Source organism: Entelurus aequoreus, linkage group LG08 (genome assembly GCF_033978785.1).
Source record: "Entelurus aequoreus isolate RoL-2023_Sb linkage group LG08, RoL_Eaeq_v1.1, whole genome shotgun sequence".
NCBI lineage: Eukaryota > Metazoa > Chordata > Actinopteri > Syngnathiformes > Syngnathidae > Entelurus > Entelurus aequoreus.
Window position 1 is genome coordinate 31,242,648 of NC_084738.1, and position 20,544 is coordinate 31,263,191.

General features: G+C 40.4%; 1 protein-coding gene across 1 annotated transcript in view; it reads left to right on the top strand.

Annotated features, from left to right (window-relative positions):
- The window catches only part of LOC133656384 (polycystin-1-like), a 56,636-nt gene that overhangs the window by 21,367 nt on the left and 14,725 nt on the right, over positions 1–20,544 (top strand). The window contains exons 16-32 of the mRNA XM_062057470.1: positions 61–169; positions 1,724–1,861; positions 4,408–4,552; positions 6,060–6,740; positions 9,074–9,209; positions 9,486–9,741; positions 9,810–10,005; positions 10,079–10,246; positions 13,089–13,229; positions 13,325–13,535; positions 13,615–13,738; positions 16,178–16,321; positions 17,317–17,659; positions 17,744–17,858; positions 17,932–18,146; positions 18,266–18,468; positions 18,544–18,741. Coding sequence (XP_061913454.1) covers positions 61–169; positions 1,724–1,861; positions 4,408–4,552; positions 6,060–6,740; positions 9,074–9,209; positions 9,486–9,741; positions 9,810–10,005; positions 10,079–10,246; positions 13,089–13,229; positions 13,325–13,535; positions 13,615–13,738; positions 16,178–16,321; positions 17,317–17,659; positions 17,744–17,858; positions 17,932–18,146; positions 18,266–18,468; positions 18,544–18,741 — 3,523 coding nt within the window. The remainder of the gene's footprint in view (positions 1–60; positions 170–1,723; positions 1,862–4,407; positions 4,553–6,059; positions 6,741–9,073; positions 9,210–9,485; positions 9,742–9,809; positions 10,006–10,078; positions 10,247–13,088; positions 13,230–13,324; positions 13,536–13,614; positions 13,739–16,177; positions 16,322–17,316; positions 17,660–17,743; positions 17,859–17,931; positions 18,147–18,265; positions 18,469–18,543; positions 18,742–20,544) is intronic.

Here is a 20,544-nt window from a genome sequence, read left to right on the forward strand (position 1 = left end):
TCAAATGTTTGTTTATTTATGCTTCAGAACTTTGACTGTTCACAGTCGTGTGACTGCCAGCGATTGGCTTAGAACCAAGAGTCAGACCGAGTTGTGGGCTTTAGTCCAACATGGAAACCCGCAGGAGATCATCCCATATGCCATTGTTCTCACCAGTCAACTCAATCAGGTAATTTACAGCAGTGGTCCCTAACCACCGGTCCGGAGACCGGTGGTTAGGGAAGCAATTGCTACCGAGCCGGAGAGAAACATTAAAATGCAATACGTGAAGCAATTGCTACCGGGCCGGAGAGAAACATTAAATAATTTATAAAGGATTGCATTTTCTCCGACTTAACTTTGGCCTGTCCCACTAGACCAGCGGTGTCAAACTTGTTTTCATTGAGGGCCACACCGCAGTCATGGCTGCCAATAGAGGGCTGCTTTTAACAGTAAATAATTAATTAATTTAAATATTTAATTTTTTTTTTACATAAAGAGGTAAAAATAATCTGTGGATTCGACCACTGTTTTTTTACAGAAAAAAACTGGCAGTTTAGTTGCCGGACTTTTACTGTAAAATATATGGTGTTATTTTATTATTATTAGTTTTACAACATATTACTGTAAATAGAAATACAGTACCGCTGTTTAATTTTATTTTGGGAACTCAGCTGCCAGTTTATTTACTATAATAAAATGTGGTACCATAAAATCATCAACCATGGATTACAATTTTTAAAAAAACTGACAGAATTTTACTGTAAAAAAAAAAAAAACATTGGTCATTTTTTTTTCAACTTACAGTAATATGCTGTAAAAAAAAACTCCCTAAATTTTACAGTAAAATCTATTGGTATTTTTTATAGTGTACAATTTGATGAATAACTTGCTTCGAAACCATAAGTTTGGCAGATATTTAAGTATTTAATTGGATTTTGACTAACAAAGCTAGATAATATAATTTTTGTTGCAATATTGGACACTATTTTTTTTCCCTGTCAAACTAGGAAAAAAAACCTAATACATTTAGTAAGAAAATAAGAAAGTAAAGAAAGAAAATATAAGGTATTTTATTGACACATATTATTTCCAGGCTTTTGCGGGCTATATAAAATGACGTGGAGGGCCAGATCTGGCCCGCGGGCCTTGAGTTTGACACCGGTGCACTAGACACACCAATAAGCTTGTTTATAGATGTACAATAAAACTCCTCATAGGTAGTTGCCATGTGTTATAACTTTGTGACATGATACAATGCACATTAATGAACATATCAAATATAAGTGTGACATATTGTAGCCAAAGGCTGATTTCCATCAGCATCTCATTGCAAATAAACAAGCCCAGGGCTCCCACTAATTCAACGTTATAGTGAGTTGAAATTTTCCCAAGTGGGAAGCCGGTCCCTGAAAATAATGCCTGGATTGGTGGTGCAAAAAAGGTTGGGGACCACTGATATACAGGAACATAATTGCATCTTTCTTGCGGCAATTAGGAACATTATCTTTTCTATATCAACTGTAGTGTGTGAGGTGAAGCCTCCTCACCTGAGGGCTGCCCAAGGACTTTAAGGGAGCTGCAGCAGATTAAAAATCTAACGTATATTCAAACCTTCTAAGTTTAGGGTCCTTCTGTGATAGAGAACATATAGTCTAAAGAAAGGGAGACACCTTGATTTAGAAGCATGATCCCACTCTTGCTTACAATGTTGACAACCCCCATTGCTCCTTTTGATCCACAGATGAAGCCTGGACAAAGTACCAGAGAGCTCACGATGCAGGCGGAGATTAGAGAGAATGTCACCAAAGCTTTGGTGTCTCTTCCCATTTCTTCCCTGATGGACGTCGATCAGATCAGCTCAGCTTTAGCCCAGTCTACTGTAAGAATGCTGTGCCGATCCGATATTGATCTTGGATATCTGTCCTATATCAGAAAAAAAAACAAGTATCGGTCCCTAATATAAGCTCCGATACAAGCAGTCCTTCAGCGTGTGTACTTGTGCAAAGCTGGACAGTCAGTTAACATCTAAACGTCCTCCAATGAGCGCACAAGGTTGCTCTTTTCTTATTTTTTAGTGAAGTTATTTACAAAAGGTAAACATTAGGGGTGTGGGAAAAAATCGATTCGAATTCGAATCACGATTCTCACGTTGTGCGATTCAGATTCGATGCTCATTTTAAAAAAATCGATTTTTATTTATTTATTTTATTTTATTTATTTATTTATTTTTTATTAATCAATCCAACAAAACAATACACAGCAATACCATAACAATGCAATCCAATTCCAAAACCAAACCCGACCCAGCAACACTCAGAACTGCAATAAACAGAGCAATTGAGAGGAGACACAAACATGACACAGAACAAACCAAAAGTAGTGGAAAAAAAATAATATTATCAACAACAGTATAAATATTAGTTACAATTTCAACATAGCAGTGATTAAAAATCCCTCATTGACATTATCATTAGACATTTATAAAAAAAAAAAAAAAAAAAAAAAAGTGTCACAGTGGCTTACACTTGCATCGCATCTCATAAGCTTGACAACACACTGTGTCCAATATTTTCACAAAAATAAAATAAGTCATATTTTTGGTTAATTTAATAGTTAAAACACATTTACATTATTGCAATCAGTTGATAAAACATTGTCCTTTACAATTATAAAAGCTTTTTACAAAAATCTGCTACTCTGCTTGCATGTCAGCAGACTGGGGTAGATCATGCTGAAATCTTATGTATTGAATGAATAAAGAATCGTTTTCAATCGGGAAAAAAATCGTTTTTTAATCGAGAATCGTGTTGAATTGAAAAAAAAAAAATCGATTTTGAATCGAATCGTGAGCCCAAGAATCGATATTGAATCAAATCGTGGGACACCCAAAGATTCACAGCCCTAGTAAACATGGTAGGCTATAGGCTACTAGGAGGTAGCAGCTACGCAACAGCTTAGCACACAAGCTAGACATATGTAATAAGTGTCCTTCATTGGAAAAATGTGCAGTCTAAAACACAAACATTTGTCAATACAAACAAGTATTAAGTAATTGTAGATGTACATTACTTACAGTGTCTAACACAGAACTTTATTAGAAAGTATTCACCACAAATGTGTCTGGATCATTAAATTTACAGCATCAAAACTAAATAAACCAAACAAATTACCACTCCACTTCAATTTAAAGACTGCTTTTTCCATACCTACCATTGTTATTTGAGGAATTTCACTTGATCGACTTTTCTAACATGCCGTATATGACTTGCGCTGATATTGTATCGGATTAATATCATTATCCACCAATACGCAAGGCTCCAATATTGGTATTGTACCAGAAGTGAAAAAGTTGTACTGGGACACTTCTAATGCTATCTTTTTGGCCACCCTTACCACCATAAATGCTCTCCTTGTAGCTACAGTATATATTTTTTATTACCTAAACCACAAACATACCTCAGTGTTATTTGGAAGCAGGCAATATTTAGATTCCGTAATTTAAAAACAAGCAAACTCATGATATTTGACAACCTATTTATTTTATTTTAGTTAGAATGTGGGGTGCATAAAAAAGTTGAAAAAGAAAAATCGCTCTTCTAAGTTATCACATGGTAATTTATTAACTTAACCGGTAAGGAGCAAACTGCTGAGCCAGCATTCATACTGATAATGAGATCATTGTAAACAAAAGAATTGCATGAATGAGTTTCACATCAACGGTTAAGTAGCATAACCAACATTCTAAAACATATGCAGAGCTAGACAAAGCTTCTGCATACAGACCACTCATAAGTGTTACATTCTCTGGTTGGTCTGGACTCCAGGATGAAGAGCAAGGGAGGCAATGTGCAGGCAAGATGTTTAATTAGGGAAAACAAAGGTACACTGGTGCAAAACAAATCTAGTGCAGCATGGAAATACACACAAACACTTTCTCAAGGCATAAAACACAATGATCCAAGGAGCAACAGGTGCAATTAAAATATATTTACTAATGGAAAACAGGTGTGCTGGCAGGAAACAGAACAGAAAGTGAAGGTGCAGCAGAAACAGGAATATAACAGGAAATATAACCAAATTAGGAGCACCAGGACAGGAAATGAGACAAAACTAATGGAAAACAAAGTCAGAATTGTCATGTGAGATCATGACAATAATAATTTAAATGTAGCTACTGAGGTTGCCTACAGCCCCAGCTGTTAACACCATGTTTCTTTATTTGATCCAGCGCTAAATAGAGACCCAGCAGTCATTTGCTTTTTGATACCAACGTGCTCGACAACCATCAGGGACTCTTCTGTAATTGGAGCATTTAGGGTATTGCAATAGATTGAGTGATTCAGCGACATATACTGTATTAATGTAGTATTTTATAAATTAAAACCATGTATTGTCAAACATGTAACATATTTTAATGTTCCCCAGGCTGTCCCTGCTGAGTTAGTGTGTGACGACTGTCAGGAGAAAGTTTTTGAAGCAGTCGAAAAGATGATCCGAGTGATGAAGGAACACACGAGTCCTGGTGTTTTGTCAGTGTTTGACACCGGCAGAAACATCCTTAACATCATAGGTATGGAAAAAAAAGAGGACAATTGCTGTTTTATGTTTATTTTTTCAGTGGGATGTTTATTCGAGTACATTTGGAAGTTTTTAATGTACAATAGTTTAAATTGGTAGTAATAAAAAAATGCATAACATCCAAACAATCTCGCACACTCTCTATATCGTCAATCATTTTTAACTGAGTTTTTAATAAATATTTTTATTTTATTATGTATTTTTTACTACATTGGTGAGGCGCATAACCTCAGAATGTGGGGACATGGTGGCAGTAAATAGTAGTTAATAGTCATTTAAAGATGGAACAAAAATATAAGCACAAATAAGCATTATCTGGCAAGAAGCAAACACAAACGCTGCAGAACTTAAATACCACAATGCTAATTGGGAATTAAAATCAAGTGTGCTGATAGCCCACTAAGCAACAAGCTGCAGCATACAATGCAAAACAGGAAATAGGAGAACTGCAAAAACAACACCAAGCTGGATGGCACCGGGAATGGCCAAGATAGCCGAAATTTGTTTATAACAGTCATTTCCGGATTGGAACCAAATAACAGCATTCAACGAGGGATTACTGTATTAATATTACCGTTAATTTTTCTACATTTCCAAATAATCTTATTTTCATAAATTTATAATGAGTAACTGCACTTTTTAATTCTTTCAAATTATTTAGGTTAATTTAAATTGTTCTCCCCATGACTGCGGGGGTTCCCTCCGGTTTCCTCCCACCTCCAAAGACATGCACCTGGGGATAGGTTGATTGGCAACACTAAATTGGCCCTAGTGTGTGAATGTGAGTGTGAATGATGTCTGTCTATCTGTGTTGGCCCTGCGATGAGGTGGTGACTTGTCCATGGTGTAGTTTGCCTACCGCCCGAATGCAGCTGAGATAGGCTCCAGCACCCCCTGCGACCCCGAAAGGGACAAGCGGTAGAAGATGGATGGATGGATATAACCCTGTTATATCGAGTAAATTCACAATAAAAGTTACCTACTTCGATAAAAATCACAGATGCAAATGTAATAGAATACAAATTGTTACCTCTCAATGCCTCAACACAGATTAAAAACAGTCATACAGTAGGAACTGGATTCATATGGCTCGCGGTTTACCTTACACATTAAGCGTTACGTATTGGGAAGGTGCACTATCCACTTCAGCCGCCAGATAGCAGTAGCATATTGAATATCTTAAAAGGGTGTTTTGTGGCAATTCATACTTTAACCACAGCGTCAGTTGCTACGTAGACTGGCGCTTTCCATCATTTTCAGCCCACTGCATTGCAAAATGATTATCCCTCCCCACCCCTTTTCCTCTCACCCAGGAATGGGGTCCAATGAATCCCTTCCCTACTGTACTTGTTACAGTATGCAAATTAGAAACCTGATTATTGAGGGGAAAGCAATTGTAATCATAGGGGCTTGATGGCTTTCTACATCCTTTAAACATAGTTTATAATAACAGTTTTTTTGTCACAACAAGTGTTAACTATTGTGGTCTATGTTTGCAGGTAGCTCCCTGTCTGCTTTGTCTCTATCAGTCAATGGCCCAAACTCCCAGCAGAACTACTCAAGAACTTTAGGAGCAGCTTCATCAATCACCTTGTCCGCTCTGGACACTGCAGGGGCTTTGATGCGCTCCCTGATGCACGCTGCTGGTGGGGTTCCCCTTTCCTTCTTTACACCTTATATCAGTACAGTCGGCTTCCACGGAGACCCCTCCGACCTTCTCTGCTCTAAGCAGTCCGATCCCATGATCTCCAGGTCATCATCAACTCCCCCGTGTCCGTTTCAAATCCCAACCACGCTCACTGCTCACCTGAAAAGTCAGCGCTCAGAGCTGGTGCAGGTGGTTTTGGGTCTGGATGAGTCTCACGCTTTGCTGTCTGCAGCCGACCCTCCGATCTCCACTTCTCTGGTTGCCATGGAGATCACCACACCGCAGGGGGAGCCCGTACCCATTCAGGATCTGGAGCCCGAACAAGCCATACAGGTCACCCTGCACAACAAGCATCCTGTGAAACAAGGCGACAGGGAGAACAAATTGAGAAATGGCGGCGGACACACGGATGGTACATGTACGACTGTTGCGTTGCCCCCGGACGGACCTCTGAACTTCACAATAAAACCTGTGGAGGGCATGGACGAAAATGCAGGCTTATATATCTCCTGCAACTTCAGCCTGGAACAAGGTACGGTTTTTTAAAACATTTCACATCTTTTCCAATACAAAGTCTAGCCTGTTTACAATGAGCGATTCAAATTATATTCTCAAAGGATTTGAGGGACTTTGGGACTGGAGGGTGATGGTTCAAGTCCAGCTGCAGACAAATCAAATGTTGAGAACGGCTTCAGGACTACTGCTTAGGTGCCCTTTAGCAAGTACAAACTCTGTTTCCATATGAGTTGGGAAATTGTGTTAGATGTTAATATAAACGGAATACAATGATTTGCAAATCATTTTCAACCCATATTCAGTTGAATATGCTACAAAGACAACATATTTGATGTTCAAACTGATAAACTTTTTTTTTTTGCAAATAATCATTAACTTTAGAATTTGATGCCAGCAACACGTGACAAAGAAGTTGGGAAAGGTGGCAATACATACTGATAAAGTTGAGGAATGCTCATCAAACACTTATTTGGAACATCCCACAGGTGAACAGGCAAATTGGGAACAGGTGGGTGCCATGATTTGGTATAAAAGTAGATTCCATGAAATGCTCAGTCATTCACAAACAAGGATGGGGCGAGGGTCACCACTTTGTCAACAAATGTGTGAGCAAATTGTTGAACAGTTTAAGAAAAACCTTTCTCAACCAGCTATTGCAAGGAATGTAGGGATTTTCCATCTACGGTCCGTAATATTATCAAAAGGGTTCAGAGAATCTGGAGAAATCACTGCACGTAAGCAGCTAAGCCTGTGACCTTCGATCCCTCAGGCTGTACTGCATCAACAAGCGACATCAGTGTGTAAAGGATATCACCACATGGGCTCAGGAACACTTCAGAAACCCACTGTCAGTAACTACAGTTCTTCGCTACATCTGTAAGTGCAAGTTAAAACTCTCCTATGCAAGGCGAAAACCGTTTATCAACAACACCCAGAAACACCGTCGGCTTCGCTGGGCCTGAGCTCATCTAATATGGACTGATACGAAGTGGAAAAGTGTTCCGTGGTCTGACGAGTCCACATTTCAAATTGTTTTTGGAAACTGTGGACGTTGTGTCCTCCGGACCAAAGAGGAAAAGAACCATCCGGATTGTTATAGGCGCAAAGTTGAAAAGCCAGCATCTGTGATGGTATGGGGGTGTATTAGTGCCCAAGACATGGGTAACTTACACATCTGTGAAGGCGCCATCAATGCTGAAAGGTACATACAGGTTTTGGAGCAACATATGTTGCCATCCAAGCAACGTTACCATGGACGCTCCTGCTTATTTCAGCAAGACAATGCCAAGCCACGTGTTACATCAACGTGGCTTCATAATAAAAGAGTGCGGGTACTACACTGGCCTGCATGTAGTCCAGACCTGTCTCCCATTGAAAATGTGTGGCGCATTGTGAAGCCTAAAGTACCACAACGGAGACCCCCGGACTGTTGAACAACTTAAGCTGTACATCAAGCAAGAATGGGAAAGAATTCCACCTGAGAAGCTTAAAAAATGTGCCTCCTCAGTTCCCAAACGTTTACCGAGTGTTGTTAAAAGGAAAGGCCATGTTACACAGTGGTGAACATGCCCTTTCCCAACTACTTTGGCACGTGTTGCAGCCGTGAAATTCTAAGTTAATTATTATTTGCAAAAAAAAAATTAAGTTTATGAGTTTGAACATCAATTATCTTGTCTTTGTAGTGCATTCAATTGAATATGGGTTGAAAATTATTTGCAAATCATTGTATTCCGTTTATATTTACATCTAACACAATTTCCCAACTCATATGGAAACACGGTTTGTATTAGCGGGGTTGTATCTGAACCTGTAGGTCTATTTTGAATGACAACATACAAAATGAGTTGTGCATCAAATTCTTGTTTATAAAAATGTACGGTAGAATGCGGCCCCATATACGTAGATCACACGTTGTGTGTAGGGCCCTACAATCTGTGAGGGGTCACGGCTTGCGCGAATAAGCGATTGTAAAATGTCAATTAATTAATGACAGGGCGCTTCATTAGCAAAGAACACACACAACTTTATGTTTTAAGTATTGTTAACTGTTTATTTTGCACTAAAAACGACTAATTATTGAACAATATATTTTCCATGATTTTTTTAAAAAAAAACAAAACATGCTTCAAATTAAATTCAAGTTTGATCATTTTTTTACCTTGAGTACCTTGAAGGTAGAAAAGCGCTATACAAGTATAACCCATTTACCATTTACCATTTTATACGTTTTATAATGGGGGAGCCTCAAATCAAAATTCTGCCAAATGTCTACAGTAGAGAAGGGATTCATATGGCCCCAATCCTACAATTACAAGTTTGATTGTAATTATATAGTTTTCATCTCCTTAGGTCTCACTTCAGTGACGTCGGGACGTGTGAAAATAGAAATAACAAGTGGATTCCAGGATTCTCTCACAAAAGAGTGGCCAATCACACTTTCTGCTCTGAACACCTTCACGGAGAAAACCCTATTCTTATCTCCACTGTGAGTACACTGGTTAGACTTAGACTAGACTTGACTATTGTCATTCAAATTTGAACTTTACAGTACAGATAAGAACAACATTTTGTTGCATTAGCTCGTTGTAGTGCAGGATAAAAGAGCAACAAGGTGCAGATATAAATAGATTTACTGTACAGATAAATTAATTGCACTTTTGCATATGCATCCACGTTTACGGGTGTATGTTATGTTGTCTTTATATTCAGGTTTCAGGTTCCTTCAGTAAGTTGTCCTAACTCACGTTCTTCTTTGTGACAGTTTAAAGCGGAGGGAGAAGCCACTCGCTGTCGAGCTGACCTCATCTGTAGCGGAGGGCAGGCCTGTCCGTGTGTCTTTATGCGTGTTCAGCTCTCTGTGCCAGTACTACAGTGTCAAGGAGAGAAGTTGGAGTAGTGAGGGTCTCAAGCCACTGGAGGGGAGCACGCTCCGAACAGTGCACTGTCTGACGCGCCACCTCACCATGTTTGGGGCCACTTTGTTTGTTCATCCTGGGGCCGTCGTACTATTGCCACCCGTATGTCAGCACACACATATTCATTTTAAGTGACGCCGCAATGGCTCATTGGTGTCTTGTCTATGTAGTCTGGTGGCCCCGTGCTTAATGTTGTGGTAGGGATCGTATGTGCTGTTCTGGTCCTGATTCATCTGCTGGTGGGACTCATTGCCCACAAACTGGACCACCTGGACAGCCTGAGACAAAGCCACGTGCCCCTGTGTGGTCGTTCTGGACTGTACCACTACCGAGTGCAGGTCAAGACAGGCCGGAGGCAAGGAGCAGGTCAGAGAAGTTGAAAAAAAAAACAATACGAATATTAATATTGCAATTTTAATGAATACGATTATCCCTTCAGGCACAACAGCACACGTTGGCATCAGTTTGTACGGCCTCAACAAGAGCGGGTCTCGCCATCTGCAAAGGGATGGAGCTTTTCAACGTGGCAGCCTGGACCAGTTTCACTTAGAGACGGATGACAACTTAGGGGAAGTTTGGAAAATTCGGATCTGGCACGACAACACAGGTATCAGTCATTGATTTGAATATATTTGGACTGCCACAGAGAGATTTGGCACAAGCTATTCGCACATTATAATGGGACTTTGTGTAGTTTTGTCATTACAACTCTGTATAATCGCCGGAGGCCAAACTTTTCTGCTTAACACACTTCACCTGGTCTGGCTGAGAACAAGAAAACATCAGGGATCAGTGTTGCTAACTACAGTATATTTAGCAAGTACCCCTTCAGATTGTCTAGACCAGTGACAAATCTAGCTACTTTTTTTGGTTTATGGAAAGTTTTTTTTAAATGATATTCAAATACTTTATCTGTCAAGTCAGGTGTAAAGACACATTTTCAACAACATATTCGCCATCAATCACATAATGGTTGGGTTCGGTGGCACGGTGGCACAGGGGTTAGTGCATGTGCCTCACAATACGAAGGTCCTGAGAAGTCCTGAGTTCAATCCCGGGCTCGGGATCTTTCTGTGTGGAGTTTGCATGTTCTCCCCGTGACTGTGTGGGTTCCCTCCGGGAACTCAGGCTTCCTCCCACCTCCAAAAACATGGGATAGGTTGATTGGCAACACTAAATTGGCCCTAGTGTGTGAATGTGAGTGTGAATGTTGTCTGTCTATCTGTGTTGGCCCTGTGATGAGGTGGCGACTTGTCCAGGGTGTACCACGCCTTCCGCCCAAATGCAGCTGAGATAGGCTCCAGCGCCCCCCGCGACCCCGAAAGGGACAAGCGGTAAAAAATGGATCAATCACATTAGGGTTGGGTTCGATGGATACACTGTAAAAAAAAAAAAAAAGTTGAGAAAACGCAAATTTTCAAGGCAACATGATGCAACAAGATTTTTGCGTTTTCTCAACTTTTGACTACTATTGTTGACTTAACTAAGATTTACAAGTTGAGATAAGAGTTATGTCAACTCGGATCTTTCAATCTTTCAAATCTTTTTTGAAAAATCTATCTTGTTGTAGTTAATTTTGTGGCGAGTTTGGTCCGTTTTACAAAAGAATAAAGCCACAAATCATATGGAATATTAACTTGTGATCATATGTGATATTAACTTGTGATCTTATGTGATATTAACTTGTGATCAAATGTGATATTAACTTGTGATCATATGTGATATTAACTTGTGCTGCTTTCAATGGAATTTAGATATTGACTTTTACAAAAGAATAAATCCACAAATTATATGGAATATTAACTTGTGATCATATGTGATATTACTGACAAGAAGATCCGAGTTGACATAACTCTTATCTCAACTTGTAAGTCTTAGTTAAGTCAACAATAGTAGTCAAAAGTTGAGAAAACGCAAAAATCTTGTTGCATCATGTTGCCTTGAAAATTTTCGTTTTCTCAACTTTGTTGGAATGTAGGACTCTGTATACCGAGTCCTACATTCTAACTCTATTTTTAATTTTTTAGTTTTTGTTACTGCCTACAAAGTCTGAAAATAACTCCCTGCACACACGAGGAGGACTTTGAAGGCAAAAACTAAATGATTTAACTAGTAATATTTTTATTGTATTTGGTATTGTGCACAATTGATTGTTTTGATTAAACAATTGAATGCAATAAAAGATAAGAAATAACTATTTTCCATATCAGCATTGTTAAACTGTCAATACTGCTCACCATAAATAATACATTTAAAAAAATACGGTTAATATATGTGATCGGCTGCGATGAGGTGGCGACTTGTCCAGGGTGTACCCCGCCTTCCGCCCGATTGTAGCTGAGATAGGCTCCAGTGCCCCCTGCGACCCCGAAGGGAATAAGCGGTAGAAAATGGATGGATATGTGATCGGTATCGGCTAATTTCACCCATAGATGATCGTGTCGGAATCGGCAGTATAAAGCTATGATTGGAACATCCCAATAAACAGAATATGTATATTTTTTATGAGGTTTTCAAAAATAAAGTGAACATTTTGTAAAAGTGTACTCTTGCGGAAAGATTCCATTTGTATTCAAGTTCAAATGATTGATATGTATATACTAGTTGAGAATAGCACATTTTTGACCGTGCCTTTTAAAAGAATCAGAATCAAGAATCGTTGGAAATCGTATTCAAAACAAAGAACCGGAGTCGGAACTAGAATTGTCCAAATTCAAACGATGACGTCACACAAGTGTAAAAATAAGTGCCCACACATATAACTTTAACTATAAAATCAGTTTTAAGATACACCTATTTCCTTTTTAAACAAGATTCAAATAAAGGAATGATATTAACAGTAAAACAAACTTGCTGATAACAAGTGAGGTACGTTGACACGGGAGTCTTACTGCTCTTGTTTATACTTGTCCTTCTTTGAGGAGAAGTGTCACTTAAACAATTCAAAAAATACAAAATACACAAAGTAGTACTTCAACTTATGAGCTTGATTGGTTCTGTGACGAAGCTTTTAACTCAAATTGTCTACCATTGAAATTAACTGAAATCAATTTCATTGGTGTTTGCCCACCCCCAAACAGCCCAATTTTAACGTGTAACATGCCTTAGTTGTAATTATTAAAGTTAGTTTAAGTTGTAGTTCTAATAATAAGCCGTAGTGATGTAATAATAATGTACAGCATTGGAGAGTGGACTTTTACAGCATCTCCTTCCAGCTGCTTCTCCGTCCAACACACCATCAGCAGCTTTCCATATTTTCATGGATACATGTCGGCTTTTTAGATATTATTTTAACATTCTTGGCTGGCGTTAGACTCATCCAGCTTCATTATGGTGCCAAGGTAGGATTTATTTCTTTAATTCAAAGAATAGTATCAGCTTCTTCTTCTCAGCACTTTCCTTCCAACCTGTTGGACTTTAAATACATTGTGTTGTGCATGTCAATGTAGGGTTGGACCCATCATGGTATGTTCAGCATGTGGTGGTCTGGGATCCTGTGACCGACCACATGTTCTTCTTCCTGGTGGAGGACTGGCTCTCGGTGGAGAACCAGAAGAATGGTACAGTGGAGAAAGAAATTCTGGCATCATGTAAGAGCACAATTTTTCACGTTAAGCTTGAAAAAAAAAGTTTTTAAATGGCATTGAGTCAACTGATGAGCGAAAGGTTGACTTATCTTCCACAGGTCCTGAGGAGCTGACTGAATTTAGACGAATCCTTTCCTCCCAGCTTCTTTTTGGGATGGTAGAGCGCCACATCTGGTTGTCGCTATGGGAACGCCCTGTCCACAGTCGTTTTACCAGGTCTCAAAGAGTCACCTGCAGCGCCCTCATACTGCACTTATACCTGGCATTAGGGGCGATGTGGTATGGAGCTGTTGGCTCCCGAGGGCACAGGTACATTCTGAATTCACCTCAGTCAAAAATTCATACCATTCAGCATTTTAACTTTTATTTGTTTTTATATTTGGATAAGTGGAGCGGTGTCGGCCAATCTGCTGGTTAACATGGAGACAGTCGCTGTTGGGATGGTCGTCGCCGTTCTTCTGTTTCCTCTCCAGTGTTTGATCTCTTTTCTGTTTAGAAAAACCCATAATAAGGTAACTCAACACTGCTCACACCTTCTAACACAACATTTGTATACACAATGGGCCGGATTTACTAAGATCCATACACCATGCAATAAACAACGTGTGCAATCTATAAAACAGCGTGTACTATTAGTGGGAGTGTTGCGTGTGATCTACTAAGACTGCGTGAGCAATTGTGAAGTAGTGCAGACCTTCTTATTTAAATGAGTATTTTGCGTGTACTATACAGGGTTTCACCACCGAGACACTCTCATTTACTGCACATCCATGTTATCATGCTCTGTGACGTTTTGCTATGTTTTCGAACATGCAGGAGACATCTACCACTTTTTATGGGCATTGAAGAAACAGTCCTGCAGTGCATCTACAATAAAACCACTTTTTAATTATTTTTTTACCTTTGAAAGTGCGCTCATTGGAGAGAGGCTGCATTTACTCCGCTCAAGATGCAAAAAAATGCATACTAAAACATGTATTTTTTCATATAAGAAATATGAAAGTAACTAACGCCATTAAAAATAATTATATATGACACCAAAAAGCATCAATTGACTTTGTTTTATTTGGCCCCTTAAGTCCACTACCATGTATTAAACTGTAAAATGATGTTGCTAAATAGACAATATATGAAATATATTTTATTTCTGACCGTCCAAAATGTTGACACACACACGTAGGACGGAGAGTTCTTGCCTGTCCGTCATCTGTCCGTGCAGCCAATTTGCGTCCTTTTTTAGACGTGATAAATACAATGCAAAATAGTGCTCGCAAAACGGTGATGAGTGTTGATATATAACACTGTGTGCGCTAAATAATTATATTTGCATCTTCTCCTCCCAGTATTGTGGCCGTTTTTTAATGATCAGCATAAATTTTGCACATTAATGAAAACAGAGACGCAAAATGGATTGCACGCCTTATTCTGCTCACTTAACAGACGCAATCCACTTTGCACACGTTTAGTAGATCAGCTTTGCGTGTGCTATCAGGTTTGCATGTGTTTTAGTACGCGCAAACCTTTAATAAATCAGTTCAGTTCAGTTCAGTTTCAGTTTATTACAAACATGCATACGATACAATATAATACATCACACATTTTCAGTTGTTTCAGTACAGCACGTCCGAAAATGAGTAGGAAGAAGCTGCGCTTATTTAATCCTACCCCTTTTCATACCATAGCAATTGTATCCCATTTTCTTGTTCTCTGTAACAGAACAGTGAATCAATAATAAATAAATAATATACCATAGTAAGTAAACAAATATGAAATACATAAATAATCCTTGTCTCAAAAAAATTAATAAAAGGGCCCTGTATGGGCCCTAAATCAGACCATATATGTTATCAATTTGTACAAAATTCTGAATTGAATTGATAATCTTTCCCAAATTTGAATTTCTTCCAATGAATTTGAATTGAATTTGAATTGAATGTGAATTGAGGCAGCGATGAGGTTGCGACTTGTCCAGGGTGTACCCCGCCTTCCGCCCGAATGCACCTGGGATAGGTTCCAGCACCCCCTGCGACCCCGAAAGGGACAAGCGGTCAAAAATGGATGGAATCATTGAAGGAATTTGAACAGAAATTCCATCTCCCATGTCATTTAATACAGTATTTCAGAATCAGCTAATCCCACATGTCTCAACCGGTTCAATTGTTTCACAGTCAAAACGCTCAACACATTAAGGACATTTTACACTCTCTGTGCTGTCATGCTACAGTAGGGAATACATGATAAATGATAAATGGGTTATACTTGTATAGCGCTTTTCTACCTTCAAGGTACTCAAAGCGCTTTGACAGTATTTCCACATTCACCCATTCACACACACATTCACACACTGATGGCGGGAGCTGCCATGCAAGGCGCTAACCAGCAGCCATCAGGAGCAAGGGTGAAGTGTCTTGCCCAAGGACACAACGGACGTGACTAGGATGGTAGAAGGTGGGGATTGAACCCCAGTAACCAGCAACCTTCCGATTGCTGGCACGGCCACTCTACCAACTCTGCCACGCCGTGGGATTCATATGGTCCCATTCCTGGGTGGATCTCGCGTGAGAGGAAGAGAGGGGGGGTTAACCATTTTGCAATGCAGTCTGATGAAAATTATGGAAAGCGCCACTCTACATAGCAACTGACGCTGTGGTCAAAGTTAGAATTGCCAAAAAACACATTTTAAGATATTGAATACTCCAATGCCATCATTTCTATCTAGTTGTTAATGGACTACTCATCTGTCAGCATACAAATGTATTTCCCATTTATTTAAAATACACAATATTAACTTTGTGTGTGTGTGTGTGTGTGTGTGTGTGTGTGTGTGTGTGTGTGTGTGTGTGTGTGTGTGTGTGTGTGTGTGTGTGTGTGTGTGTGTGTGTGTGTGTGTGTGTGTGTGTGTGTGTGTGTGTGTGTGTGTGTGTGTGTGTGTGCGTGTAAATGTAACACAGGTTATCGTGGACATGTCAGTTCCTCCATCACCGGTTTGTCATTCTGTGGAGATGGACGTCTACCTCGGCCAATCAGCGCTATCAGGCCCGTCTTTCCTATCTCTGTCTGAATCCTCCAGCCAAGTCAGAGACAGTCCCTCATCCGTAAGAGTACATACACACAAACACGCGCACACACAGTAATTGTCTTGCTCTTTCAGTCCGTCATATATATATATATACACAGAGTCTCTGCAGGTCATTAAAAAGCATAAAAAATCAATAAATGGATAATGAGAAAATTAAGGCCTTAGATGGCATTACAAAACATTAAATACAAGGTCCAGAGGCCTTAAAAGTGTTCATACAATTGCAATTGGCAACAAAAATGACAACGAAACAAACCACCTGATCGAGTTTTTCCATTTGGAGAAAAACTGCACTTCAAGATGTCCAATAATTTATTGAAATGTATTTTTTGCTCACAAACATTGAGTCCATTTTATTTTGATATTTGTTGACCTATTTAGGATAATTACCATAAGTTATTGACCTTCCAATTACAATGGTAAATGTAGAGGTTGCCCTCTAGTGGGTTCTCCTGACCACCACACACTGGCACGAGAGCCCGGTATTCAGGATTCAACAACGTTTTATTGAGTCCACGTTTCAGCAATCGCACTCGACTTTTCAGCCCCAGTCTCTCCTGCTGCTCTGCTCTGCTCTTTAGCGTGTGTCTCGCTCTGTTCTCCAGCGTGTCTCTCTCTCGCTCCAACTCCAACCCCTGTATCTCGGCCCTGCTGCTGCTAATAAGCATGGCAGGTGATTGTATGATCAGTCCCAGCTGGGTAATCCAATCACCTGCCAGCTGTGCTTCGAGGCTGGTCCTTACACAACCCGCTCCGCGGCAGGCCCGCAGACCACGCCCCCCTCCACAGTAATAAAATGTTTTATTATTATACATTATGATTACATTAGTGCTTAATTCGGCCACAAAAAATTGTAAACTTGTCAACTATACAACATTATCGTTGTCAAATGATTACAATTTTGTCCATACAGACAATTGTGTATAGTAATGATCTGCAGTAGGACATCATTTAGATTTGCTGATACCTGCAGAAACTCTGATAATAGTACTATCTGTGTTAATCCTACAGTTAATGGAGAGCAACGCCTTTGACTCCAGCATCCTGGACTTCTGGGCTGTCTCTGGTTTGGTGCCTCAGACGGACGCTGCAGTTCACGGAGAGAACCATGCTTCCTGGACGTCATGTGACAGCCTGCTTAAAGAGTCTGACGCCCCCGACCTCTGTGAAGCCTCGCTTGATGTGTTTCCAACTCGCCAGCTAAGGAGGAAAAAGGCTCACTTGCAGCTTCACCTGACCTCGTCTGACCCCCCTGCTACCAAACACACTCATTCATCCCTGCCTGCACAGGACCAGCATATTATTTCTGTGAATGCTCACAACCACAATATTAAGACATTTTTTACTCTGTCCGGTAGGACGGCGTTCACTAAAATCACAAACCAGATTTGATTCAATAAGTCAAAGAATGCTCTGACTATATTGTTTATGCTTTCAGAGGAGAACCTGCTGATGTCAATAGAAGAAGCAAAAGAAGACACTTCATGTTTGTCCAAAAACAACTCAGACAGCGGCAGGGACTCCCCTACAACCGCGTCTTCAATCTCAAACACGTAGGTCAGGGTTCTGTTCAGAATTAAAGTGCAGAGTCATGCATCCTTATTTGGGATTCCTGCCCTTTCTTAGTCAGAGCACCTCATGCAGCAGCTGGTCAGACCACACTGAGGATAAAAGCCTTCACGAGGCAGAGTTCCTCAAGTTCGGTCCACAGGCTTGTCCCTCCCCGTTTGAGAACAAACTCTACAAATGTCCGTCTGTACAGTCTGTTTACTCGGTGGCCAGTACCTTCCTGCCGAGTCCGTCTCCAGACTCGACAAGATCCTCCTCCACCACACGCATCGGTACGACAATTGGGTTTGACTATCCAAAAGGGATGTCAAATTGCAAAGTTGGCAAAACAAAAGTACAAACTGCGTTGAAATACTAACTGATCCACCACTACACCCTCTGACCTCCTTAGGCATTGCTCGAACTCGACCCAGCCAGCTCTTACCTCCCTGGGTGCTGTGCGTGATCTACCCCGTTGTGGCCGTGCTGATCGGATCCTGCCTAGCTCTTGTCGGAATCTACGGCAGCCTCTTCTCCAGAACCGTCGTCCTCATGTGGCTGATATCGGCATTGTCTGCCTTCCTCACCTCTGCTGTCCTGCTGGAACCTCTCAAAGTCTCTTCAAACACCTCACCTACTGGCCATACCTCATTGAGCTTTGGTGTAATACTCTTGTATTATCTTGCTCAGGTGTGCACGCAGGCCTTGATCTACACCATAGTTTGGCGGCCTGTGGATCCAGAGGTTGAGGACCAGCTGGCCCAGGAGACCACAGTGGTGAAGGCATCCGGAGAACACAGTGGGAAGGTTCAACCACCATGTGGCTACGGCCTGCTCCAAGCTAAGGAGGAGGCTCGTAAAGTCCGTGCCCTGAGGTCACTCATGAGGGTGAGAATCAAAGCAACCTTTCTGACCATTATTGCAGTTCATATTTATCTTAACTGCACTGTAAAATAATTACCGTAAAAATGACGGCAAGCTATTGTTAAAGAGCAACAGTAAAGCACTGTAAAATCAAAAATAGTTTATCACAGCAGTAAATGCAGTGGATTCCTGCAAGCCAAGAAACAGTAGATAACCTAAATTATTGAGGTTATAATACGTAGAAAACACATGACTTTACTGTGTAAATAATGAAAAGTTGTACAATGCATTTGCAAATGTAATGTTACAAGCATGCAAATACTCTAAAATATACGGTGTTACTCTGTCTAAATTAATGTTTTTGCAGATTGTACATTTCAATTTACAGCATAACTAAATTTTTTAGGGGTTTGTGTTAAAGCATTAGCCTAGTTACCTTTTGGCTATCATGTTTTCTTATATGTGCTTCATTGCAAACTGCATCGAAATGAACCGCGCTGTGTGTTTAAGTGTGCTGGAACTGGTTGCAAGCCGCTATTTAACAGATACGCAGCATTTAAGGCTCATTTTTTAATAGTTCACTTGAAGGAACATGTTGCGGAAAGTCATGTTGCGAGTTGTCCAGTGAAAGGTTGTACAAATACTTTCAAGTTAAAATCCTCACGTACCGCTCACATATTTTGGAAATACAGGCATTTTGAAGGTACCGTATTTTCAGCACCATAAGCCGCACCTAAAAACCACAATTTTTCTCAAAAGCTGACAGTGCGGCTAATAACCCGGTGCGCCTTATATATGGATTAATATTAATATTTATTTTCATAAAGTTTAGGTCTCACAACTACGGTAAACAGCCGCCATCTTTTTTCCCCGTAGAAGAGGAAGCGCTTCTTCTTCTACGGTAAGCAACCGCCCCCATAGAAGAGGAAGCGCTTCTTCTTCTACTGTAAGCAACCGCCAAGGTGAGCACCCGCCCCCGTAGAAGAAGAAGCGCGCGGATATTACGTTTCATTTCATTTGTGTGTTTCTGTAAAGACCACAAAATGTTGATATTCATGTGAACCGCACTGTGGATACAACGGGAACACGTACGGTGAATATTCGCACCACAGGGAATGAGAAGTCGTCCTTCACTGTGGTTCTAGCTTGCCATGCTAACGGCCAGAAACTTCCACCCATGGTGATATTCAAAAGGAAGACCTTGCCAAAAGAGAACTTTCCAGCCGGCGTCATCATAAAAGCTAACTCGAAGGGATGGATGGATGAAGAAAAAATGAGCGAAGAGACCGGGTGACTTTTTTCACGCAGCTCGGTCCCTGTTGATCTATGACTGCATGCGCGTCCACATCACAGATGGTGTCAAAAAACAAGTGAAGCACACCGAAGAAGAATAATTCGAGGGATTTGTGGATGAGTAATAACTTCAGAAAGTGAGCTTTAAATGTTTATTTTGTGTGTTGTGTGACACTAACGTATGAGCAACGTTGAGTTATTGATGTTGCTATTTTTGTGATTTCACATTTGCACATTACATTTTGGGAGTGAACAGAGTTGTTAGAACGCTGGTTTGTAATATATTATTAAAGTTTGACTGACCTAGCTGACTGTTTTTTTGACATTCCCTTTAGCGTAGCGTGGGTGCGGCTAATAACACGGGGCGGCTAATAGGTAAACAAAGTTTTGAAATATGCCATTCATTGAAGGTGCGGCTTACAACACGGGGCGGCTTATGATGCGGAAAATACGGTACTAGTATTGATTACAGGACAGCACGATAACATAGTGGTTAGTGCTCATGCCGAACAGTGCAAGGGGTCTTTCTGTGTA